Raw genomic sequence first — 11,733 nt, 5'->3', positions numbered from 1 at the left:
TAAGGCATCACAGCATATACCTCGTTTACAACTGGCCAGAGCACTAAATTATTGCACGTCACTGTACAGTCCATTTTAAGCTTGTTGCTGTTTTTTTTTTTTTTTTTTTGCAGAGAAATTAAAACATAACACAATCATGATTTTGTAGATTTCAAGTCTAGTCTCCAAAAAAAAAAAAAAAAAAAAAATAGTCAGTTAAAAATCTCATAAAAACCATAAAGGAATGCTAATACGACTGACCAGAGGAATCCTCTTAGAATCACATAACTTACTGGATCGTACTGGATAAACAGAATTTTCAATTTTTCAGAATTTCTTTCTTTTTTTTTTTTCAGTAGGATCATTTTTGACAGGATTATGTCCTTTAGATCTGGTTCCAAATTGTTATAGAATTTATATTAATCTATTAAGATTTCTTACAAGAGACTTTCACAAGGCACACAAAAATAAATCTATCACACTTTCACATTCACACAGTGCTACACACAGCAGAGGTCATCAATGGTTTTGTAATTGTTCTCTTAGTTTTGGTAGCAGAGAGTATAAATGTTCCCCCGGACACGCCGTTTTTGCCACGTCTCTATGTCCCACGAGCACAAAATTGGGTTGCACATGACCGTGAAGCACTCCAATGTGCAGCAGTCTCAGCAGAGCGGACAGTGATGCAGAACTGGGCAATTCATCTAGAAAATACAACAAATCTTCTTTATGATCTGTGAACTTTGGTTCACTATTTCTTTACAATGAAATTCTTATGCATGTTGATTTCTTTTTCCATATAAAACCACTAAATATAGAAACAGTACAAAAATTATAGCACCACAAAAGACAATAAATATAAGAAAATGAATGTAATAATGGAGGTAGATGTGTTCTCACCATTGAAGTTGCCCATGAAGGCGATGCCAACAGAATGGAAGTTGTGTTCCTTTGCATGGGCCCCTACAATCCCCCATCCCCGCCCTTCATACACCACCCCATCTCCAGAGATCAGAAAGCTTGAGGAAGACAGAGAGAGTTAATGTTTAATGTATAGAGTCAGACAGCAGAATTTAAACAGGACAAAACATGCATTTAAAAAAAAAAAAAAAAAAAAGATGAAAATATGTGATTATAAAAAAATGAACATGACGGTCATAAGAGCTGACATGCAGGGCACCTTCCTGTATTATGGTTTTCTTGTCACGTGACAAAAATGGCTTCCTACATGTTGGTTACACCTAATGCTGCGTTCACGTCACCTCGTATTTACCGGAATCTTGAAATGACAACACGTGACGTTATATTCGGAACTGTTCACGTCCTTCTGGTCCTTGAACTGGGAATTATGCGTTTCCATGGCACCACTATCAACGCCTAAATGAATCTACAGGGGTCAGGTTAGGTAGAGCGGCCACGTGCACATCTGGGACCTTTCAGAAAACTCCCAGCTTACAAGCTGTAATTACGAGCTCTACGAGGACGTGAACGCTTTTTACAAGCTAGAATCTCGTAACTACAGGAATTACTAGGCCGCGTGAACGGACCTTTACTGACTTTGATTTGGTGGGGGAAAAAAATGTGTATTAATAATAAAAGTAGTAATACTTATGCCTACACAATTCTTTAAGAATTTCTGTCTATTAAAGAGATACAATCCCTGCACAAATAACACGGGAACGTTATCAGAACTTTGGCTAACGTTCTGGGCAAGGATCTCTCAAAGTTATGAGCAACACTCTTTACGTAACATTAATAGAATTCGTTCTTCAATAATGTTGGCACAAAAACATTTACTCATCGTTGGAACTTTTTTTCTGAAACATTTTCGTTGGACGCTATTTTTATTTATTTTATTTTATTTTTAATTTTACTTGTTTCAGAATGTTCAGAGAACATTCAAATGTACCATAATGTTTGCAAAATGATCAAATATAATGTTCTTTTACTGTTCGTATAACAAGTTTTTAAAACAATTGACACATTCACAAATAACGTCTTCATATGAGGAACGTTAGAAAAAAGTTCTTGAAATATATTTTTGTTTTTCGCATTTCAGACTCACCTCGACAAAAAGAGAGTCACGTCACTGATCCATATAGCCTAAATGCAACTAAATTATTTATTCATAATGGAATTAGCCTACCATTTGGCGTCCAAACAAAGTTTACAAGTAGTAGCAATTACAAACATTTTGTTTTTTATTGGATACGCAATAACGTGTGGTCAGGTCTATTAAGAAGTGTTATGTTCTATTATCTTACTTGTAACCGATATCGTCGAAGCCCCTCTCTTGCATGTGCATGTGCTGGATGTGAGCGAGGTGAGGGACGCTGTCGCGCGGATTCGAGCAGTACCGGAGCGCTGTGTGGTGAACTATCACAGTCTTTGCGGGACTCTTCATCTCTGTCCTGTCTCGAGGATCCACTGCGTTCCAAACACGACGACACACTACAGCCACTGCGAAACAACAGTATGATCAGATCAAAATACTAGAAATTACATATAAATAGGCTACTGTGCGCGCTATCGCTTGTGGACGATTGCTCTCACCCGAGTTCATGTCCACGGTTTCTCCAGGTGTGTGTCCGTCCATTAGCGACAAACTTTTCTTTCAACAGCCGGCGAATCTAGGCTACATGTCATGCAAACTGACAGTTTATTAGTCCTGACAGGGAGGGACATACGTATTTATACTTCCGCGTACTTTCCTGTCTCGTGCAAAAATTCAGGTTGCGAGTCCTGCAAAACCATATGAAGAAATTAGGCTGCTTAGCACGGGCTTTTTATAGATTGGTATGGAAATGCCACTATGAATGAATGATGATATTTTCCATTGCAGAAATAACAGAAGTGACATCTTGGCAGTGTTGCGTAACATGAAAAGAGGCAGTTAAATATCACTTGCATTAACACTGCAAACAATTGCTCAATCTCTGAGCACGGTGAGAAAACATAAAACCTGGTTATTATTCTGTTTTTAATTATAATTTAATTTGTATACTGTGACCCCTCAAAGTGTGAATTCCTTTGTATTAGATTTAAAGGAATAATTTTGCTAACCCTCATGTACTATAGGCAGGAACAATGCATAGCCTACAATAAGCATACACTCAAGTTAATCCCTGAATAGTGATTTATTCCAGATCATTTTAACTTACCATATAATATTCATTCATATTGATTTAGAATATAGATATTCCTTATATTACTCTTAATTGTCCAGATTTGCAATATGTATAATGTGTCTATTAAACCATTCATTTTTTTTCTATAAAAAACAGAACATGAATTTATCAATTTGTCACTTATAATTCAAAAAATTTATTAATTATAATTCTATAATTCAAAGTAACATCAAAAACGCAAAGTTGCTTTAATCTATAAGGCTAATACAGCTTTTTTCAACTGTTTCAAAACTTTGCCTCTTTTTTTCAGAACTTCACACACAAATCCAAGAATTGCACACACAAAATGCAAAATGCCTCACATCTCTTGCAAAATTAAGCACTGCATTCAAAATATCACAAATACATCCCAAAAGCAAACATTTGTCTTATGTTGCAAACACATAATATTCTATTTTTGGATATATCATACACAGTTATTCAAAACCTAAAGCTCTTCTTTCAAGAGCTCCTATGTACATTTCTGTACAAGATTGAAAGTAATTGGCAGAGAGATGTTGAAACCAAACTATTTTATTTTTTATTTTTATTTTTTTTTACTGTAAGCATTTGTGGTTCTGAATACAGTATTACACAATACGAAAGAAAAGAAATACATTAAACGTCTAGTTGGACAGAAACAAAGGTTGTGTTTGAAAAAGGAAATCAAGATACTTCCTGTAGATTTTTCTGTGTTACAGAATTGTGTGTTGTGCAAAAAGTGTTTCATGAAATTGAAAACTCATCAAAGGCCGAGAATTAGTGTATGGTTTGCAGATTTGATGTGTGGTTCTGGTGTGGAGTGTCAGGTTTCAGAAATTGTGTGACAAGTAAGGATTTTGTGTGTAAGCAGCTGAAAAAAACTGTAAATGTCAAAATCTACTGTTGGGTCATTGTTTAGTTGAACAAAATGTAAAAATATTTTCATGATTTATCACAACTTTTCACAAAAATTTTGTCAAATCAGCTTAGGTTCACAAATGTTGTTCAGTTAACATATTTTAAGTTTCTGTTAAATAAATTTATCTCTTTTGTCTCTTTCAACTCAAATTTTTAGTTTGAATGAACTCAAAATTTTAAGGCAACTAGGCTACTTTAAATTAAACCAACAAATCAGTTTTACAGTGTGAACGTGTCTTTAATAATTTGTGTGCATGATGTTAATCTAATGCCACATCCACAATAATACATTTTATTTAAAAAAAAAAAAAAATCAAATGAAAATGAAAATGACATTGTCTAAAGTGTCTTCACGGGCTGATCTCAGCATCGGTCTCTCTCTACCTAGAGGTGGAATATCAGGATAAAAACGTCTACAGCTGTGTGCTCAACAATCCCATCAGTCACCAGTCAGACCAGGCATCTCAACATCACTCAACTCTGTCACACATGTATATGTGTTTATGTACACATTAATTTACATTAATGTCTCTCTTTATCATCACAGGACACACTCCTCCAGTCCACATCCTCCAGTCTCTCTGATAGCGCTGATCTCTGCTGCTGCTGGATTTCTGCTGATTGTAGTTGCTGTCGGGATGCTCTGGATGTAAGGTAAACAGACCAAGAAAGCAGGTGTTACTTAATGCTAATTCATCTGTAGAAACATTACAATGTTCAGACGATTCTGATGTGTGTGCAAAGTTTCAAGAGTTTTTGCACATGTTAAGGGCCCCAAAAATGCCCGAATAGTCAAAAAAAAAAAAAAAAAAAAAAAATCCTAAAGAAAACAATAGGGCCTTCACCTTTGGCCCTAACTATTTCATGTGTGAAATGCCCTGAAGTATATTTTGTCTTAGTCGCCATGAGACAATGATCAAACTCTGTCTTTCTGTTGTAGCGCTGCCAACTTTCCAGAATGCAAATATGGGATGGGGATGGAATAATGTGTTTTGATGTGAATGTAAATATACATATTAAAGGGCACCTATAATGCCCTTTTTACAAGATGTAATATAAGTCTCTGGTGTACCCAGAATGTGTCTGTGAAGTTTCAACTCAAAATACCCCACAGATAGTTCATTATAGCTTATCAAATTATGCCCCTTTTTGGGTATGACCAAAAACATGCAGTTTTTGTGTGTGTCCCTTTAAATGCAAATGAGCTGCTGCCCCCGGACCCCTTCCTAGAAGAGGGCGTAGCTTTAACAACTTGCGCTTTGGATGCTCAACAACAACAAAGCTGGAGAATCTCATGCCAAAATGCAATTTCAGCCTTACATTGTTTAAACCAGAGTCAGACACTGATGGAGAGACTTGGGAAGAAGTTACAACTTTTAGAATGCAACTGGATGTTTCTGAATGGTTAGTGGATAAATGTATGTAGTTGCTGTAGAGTTGAGTCAACTCATCGACTAGCATGTGCCGTCATGTTAATCTTTTGTGCAAATTCAGCGTTGAATTGACCCTCGTTTGTGAAGTATAATTGTGTATCGTAAAATTATAGCATGGCAACAACACTCTACTACAACAACTCTTCCTTTTCTCTAAAGGCCCAACATGGCCTCACCCCCTTTGTTGTGTGTAAAAAACACAGCTCTAGGAAGATTTTGACCACTGGAGTTCCAAAAAAATAAGTGTGAAATGAGTGTGTGAAATGAAAATAAAACCGACCACAGTCACAAAAATAAATGTGTGTTTTTCCAGTTTATATTCTGATCTGCTTATAGTTTAATCTTTATGTCTCATCAAGACTATTTTAGCACTTTGATGCATTCATGGCTGTTGAACCCCATGAGTTTCCTGACATATAATGATCATCAGATCATTGTTAAAATCATTGTTTGATTCAGTCAGTGTTTCTTTGCTCTCCACAAACCATAATGAAACTCCACAGAGCAACTAAACCGCCAACATCAGCTGCATCAGTCACTGACTCTCCACATAAAAGATTTTCAACAAGAGATGAGTTTAATACAACAATCTGACTTATTTACATCAGCAAAACGTGTAGTTTTGTTCAAATATAGTACAGTGGCAAGTGATCATTTGAGAACAGATGAGCATTTTGATGAGATTACGGTGTGGTGCATTGTTAAATATATCCAAATGTGTTTCAGGTTTTTCAGAGAAAATTGAAGAGATGAATGGCGTGAATGAATGATCTCTTATGCAGTAGTTTTTAATGTGTTTATTATGTTCCTGAATGTCATTGTATGATTGTTTTAGATTAAATGTCAAACATCACACACACACAGCTGATCATCATTGGATATTAAACTGATTCAGGGCTTTATGACCAATATGCACGTCAGAATCATTTGTAAATTTTCAAATGATTTAAGTGTCAGTCTCTCCTAAAGACACTGCTGGAGCGCCAACTAGTAACCAAATATGGAAAAACAATGTTAATTTATATATCAAAGGCCTAAAAACCTTTTAAATAATCCCTTAACTTTTTTTCTTAAGCGCATAATATTGATTATTCAATAATTATTGAATCCATTAAAAAAATCATGTACGTGATCACAGCCTGATCGTGATTTTGATTCAGATTCAGTTTGACCAGAAGTTCAGATGAAAACAATCAGTATATTATTCAGTGATCTGTATGTTTGATAAGAAAATACCAACAGACTTTATTATACAGCAGCTCGCTGTTTCCTCACTGTCATTGAACTCTGATTTTAGTTTTATTTGTCACGTGTCTACAAAAGTTCTTTCTGAGAATGAACAGATCTTTAGATGATGGTTTATTGAAAATGTTTCATTTGAAGTTACCACTATGGTGATCAGTGTTTCTCCCAATGCAGGTGACGCTGCTTTAGCACCCTTGTGATTAAATATAGAAACACATTTTTTGATATTTGTGTTCAGGAATGTGTTTTCTGAGAGTGAAAGGCAGTCATGTGGCACCTCCTGATTCTGATCTTGGTCATTTATTTGTCAGTCTTACTTAAACCGACATCACATCATCCGGTTGGGTTTAATTCCCGCTCATGTCATTTACATATAGATTTGCTGCATATAAATTGCCATTAGATGGAGCTAAATACTTGCATGTGAGTTAGGAGAGAACAATTCTTAATTAGAATATCTGAATAATTGTTAGATTAATTAGCTGTTTTATTGAATTAAACTAATAATTGTTTTCAATGTTTTCTTCTGAACATATTCAGTTTAGATGGTTGTTTACAGTGCAAACTCTCTCTCCCGGGGCATTCTCTAGATATCTACTGTATCTGATCAGATTAAGTCTACTCTGAAGACTATCTAGAGATTCACATTGGTTTTAATAATAGAAAATGTGAAAGATTAAATCTTTGGAAAGAGTTTGAGTTCTGTTTTCTTTCTTTAGATCAAACTTCATATTCATATTCATATTACAGTCTCGGAAGGGAAGAGTTTATGGTGGCTCAGTTTAATGGAGTACAGATGCATCTCTTTTAAAGACCCTGCTGGAGCGCCATCTGGCTGAACATGGAAAAACAACAGAGGTTTTGAGCTTTCAAACAATCTTTAGTTTGGAGAATTTTCACCGTATATGTATTTTCAGTGGTTCATGTATTGTTTTCTTTCTTCTCTTCTGGTTATCATGACATGTTCACTCCTGCTGGTATTAGTCGTAATTATACAGAATGCACATCTTTTGTGTATTCTAATGAAAAAGAGGATTTGCAAGCAACATTGCAAATCTTATATTACATTATATTAGGGTCCACTTTCACGGACAGGGCTTAGCTTAAGCCAGGACTAGATCTTAGTTATATTAGGATATTTAAGTAGCTTTTATTAAATATTCCTTAGAAAAAAAAACAGTGATGTGGATCTTGAGACAAAACAATGGTAACAAGTTACTGTCAGTTGAGACAGCTCAATGTCTGGGCTTAAGCCTTGTCTGTGAAACCAGGGGTAGGCCTCTATCTTTTAGCAGTGACCAATTCCTTTTGGATGCTTTCAGAATGATGTTGTACAGTAACATATGACTCTCCCAATGTAGAGGATGCAGTACCAGCTCCCTCTTGTGACTGAATATGAAAACACATTTTGTTTTTAACCACTCTCTCACTGTGGTATTTGTTCCATTGAATATTACACTACATTAATCAATCAATCAGACAGAGGCAGGAGAGGCAATGGTAAATTACAGCTTCACAACATTGTCCAGTATCAATTAAAAACCTTGAAATGGAGACTTTCCATTATCATTAACTAATAAAGGCAACACATCACAGAACTACAGTAACAGAGGAAGTAATAAGTAATACATACATATACATATGTATATACAGACATAAAGCAGTGTTAGTAATATGAAAACATAAATAAAACAAGTTTTTTCAAAGCCACACACACACACACACACACACACACGCGTTTTTGTGAATTGTGGGGACATTCCATAGGCGTAATGGTTTTTATACTGTACGAACTGTATTTTCTATCCCCCTACACCTAAACCTACCCATCACAGGAAACTGTGCACATTTTTACTTTCTCAAAAAAACTCGTTCTGTATGATTTATAAGCCTTTTGAAAAATGGGGACATGGGGTAATGTCCTCATAAGTCACCCTCTCCTTGTAATACCTATGTCATGTCATTATACACATTTGTGTCCTGATATGTCACAAAAACGCACACACACACACAAAAGATACTGCTAATTCTAATTTGATATTTAGATCATTTATGTCCCCTCCTTATGTATATTATATATGAAAACATTTGATTATTGATTAAAAAGCAAGCAAACCTTCATAATCATTATCACAAACATGAAAAGCTCAAGTGATAAGGCTGAACTCTTTCTTTCTACATATCTTTACATTTACGGGTCTCTTCTGTCATGACATGCACCAGCAGACTATCATTATACAAGATAAGTGATCCAATCCCACTGTAATGTACTTAATAATTTAATATACTGTACATTTTCCCTGGGAGACATTTGGTTTGCTTTTATTGTCACACTAATGATGCTCAGCTTCATATTCCCTTGAGGCCTGATGAAATCTACCAATTTTCCAAACCAATGTACTGCATAGATGGTACCAGCTTAATGACTACTGATTCCCTTCTGCTTCATTCAGAAAAGAAAAACAGATTCCGAGACCAAAAACTTCCAAATGTGAAATCTTAGAGTACAATCTGTGTATTGATGGATCATGATCTCATCCTTAATTAAGGATCTGGCTACATCAGTTTTACAGATATAAATAGTTCTTCATCTGTGAGTTTAGTGTCTGTAGGAGTTGGTAAGCTCCTAAGGCTGGTTCTAGTTTTTCTATTCCATTTTTCCATAGTTTTTCTATGTAAACACTCACTAGACAGATATGTTTTACCACTGCACTTGATTCTTGAAATAAAGAATCCCCATTTCACTGACAACTTCTTGCATTTTTCAAAGAAATAATGCATTCTGTGGCAATACCCACATCTTATATGAAATCTCGTAGTTTACAATTGCACAATATCAAAGATGTGAGAGTCAAACCAGTATTTTGTTATTAGAGCAACAGGTATTAAGTGTAACATTAGGTAAAATGGTATGTGAAAGGGTTTCGTCAATCCATTTCCCCATTAAATGGGTTGATGAAATAAGTTTTTATTCATCAGTTTGACATCTCAACAGAAACTGGTTCATTCAATTCTTCCTGCTAATCCTCTCCTTCAGCAACATCATCTTTCAACAGTGGCGTCACTACAGTCACTGATTCATTCCCTTGGCTTCCTGTGGAATCTGAAATACAGAGACAATGACAGTATTGTTATATTCATCTACATATGGATGATGTAACAGCTACACAATGAAGACACAAGAGTTCATTAAAAATGCTAAAAATAACAGAAAATATCCAGTCTCTAGGAGCTCCACATAGTATTTTTACAAAATGAATACCTACAGATGTTTTCCCCTAGAAAACCTTAATAGAGTAGAAAAATAATAGAGTAGGATACTTAGACTTCATTCGTCTGGGAAGTGGGAAGTCTGAGTTTTTATTACAAGAACTTTTTCAAATTCTTAAAACTCTACTTCCAGAATGATATGAATTGAGATTTTCAATGTGCTCCACAACACTCACACAGAACATGGAAACAAGAGGAATGCACTCTTGCAACGCTGCTCGACCAATCAGATTCGAGACAGGAAATGTATAAATAAATATATAGTTACTGTATTACAGGGATGGGCAAACTCTGTCCTAGAGGGCCACTGCCCTCCAGCGTTTAGCTCCAACCCTGATAAAACTTACCTGCCTGTAGCCTTCTAGTAATCCTGAAGGTATTGATTAGCTGGTTCAGGTGTGTTTGATTAGGGTTGGAGCTAAACTTGGCCCTCTAGGAACAAGTTTGCCCAGGCCTGCTGTTCTACTCACCAGTGACATCCACATTGAATCTCCTGCATGTGGTCTGTTTGCTGTTGATGATCTGTAATTTATAATGTCCTCTGTCTGTACGTCTAACGTTCCTGATGGTCAGCCATCCTTTCTTTTTGTTCAGCTCCACTCTTCCTGCGAATCTCTCATCTGTTGTATCTGGCCATGTAGCATTTGTAGCAACAAGACTCTTTTCAGCTCCAAACATCCACAGCAACAGATCACCTGTCTGTATAGAAGCACTAGTCTTGAGACGGACAGAACCTCCCTACTTCACTGACTCTGTCTTTACTTCATGTCAGAGCAGCAAATAAAAAAGAGAAATGCATAATTTAGTTTGCAGTTTCAAAAGACATTTAGATACATTTTTAAAGCTATCTGACATGTTCAAAAACTTCATTTCCATTTTGAATCATTTGATACAAAGCTAACTTAATGGGATATGTGCTCTCAGACTTTTAGAACCAACTGTAAGTGTCAATAAATGCCAACTATGTAAAATTATGCTGCTATCTCCAAAATGCAAATTTGCTGCGCAAACACTAAAATAAAGTTACAGGTGGTTTAATTGAGCGTAAACCTGTGGTAATTTCAGCTCACGTGTACTGCACACAGAGCACTTATTGTCACCGCTAGGCTATCTAATGTGTCATCTTAGTTTCACTTTCATGGACCTTTAGTCCAATTCATTAGCTCCTGTTTTCCTTTGTTCAGTTTTCCCACTTCTCCTTTGTTGTCATGGTTTCTAATATGATTTGCCATCACGTATTCAGCTGTGTTACCCTCATTATCATTTGTATATAGAGTTTATGTGTTTCCAGTGTTCTTTGTCTGGTGTCGTTAATGTTACGTGGTGTTCATTTGCCTGCCTTCTGTTGGAGTTTATTAAAGACTGTTTGTATCTGAATCTTCATCTTTGTGTGTATTCCTGCTATGTACCGTGACAGAAGACCAGACCAATAATGGATTTAGCAGCACAATTCGTTGCTTTGGCAGGGTCTTGACTTCACGGACTATGCTGTGAAGTTCTTCCGTCTCGCTGCTCTCTCCCCTATGACAACGAGACCCTTAGAACGCTATATTGGATTGGGGACAACTACTGCAATCCAGTTGACCTTCCAGACATCCAAGGACTTCGCTGGAGGGACGCTGTCCTCAAGTGTCTGGAAAGTGCATACCCCCGGTTCAGATTTCAGCCAAACCCAGAGCCCAGCCCATCACCACCCCCTGCAGACTGGAAGCTTCTGCCTGCTGCGACGAGTGAGCCTG

At 36.3% G+C, this 11,733-nt stretch overlaps 1 protein-coding gene across 1 annotated transcript; it reads right to left on the bottom strand.

The window, feature by feature from the left end:
* Nucleotides 1-333: 333 nt before the first annotated feature.
* On the bottom strand, nucleotides 334-2,838 carry pglyrp5 (peptidoglycan recognition protein 5). Its single transcript, XM_048169666.1, has 4 exons — nucleotides 2,533-2,838; nucleotides 2,244-2,439; nucleotides 880-998; nucleotides 334-683 (listed from the first exon to the last, which is right to left on the bottom strand). The coding sequence occupies exons 1-4, from the start codon at nucleotides 2,573-2,575 to the stop codon at nucleotides 499-501; spliced, it is 543 nt and encodes a 180-aa protein (XP_048025623.1). The 5' UTR covers nucleotides 2,576-2,838; the 3' UTR covers nucleotides 334-498.
* Nucleotides 2,839-11,733: the final 8,895 nt, after the last annotated feature.

This window comes from Megalobrama amblycephala, linkage group LG19 (assembly GCF_018812025.1).
Source record: "Megalobrama amblycephala isolate DHTTF-2021 linkage group LG19, ASM1881202v1, whole genome shotgun sequence".
Taxonomy (NCBI): domain Eukaryota; kingdom Metazoa; phylum Chordata; class Actinopteri; order Cypriniformes; family Xenocyprididae; genus Megalobrama; species Megalobrama amblycephala.
Note: the sequence above shows the minus strand (reverse complement) of the source record. Positions and strands in the feature narration are given on the sequence as shown.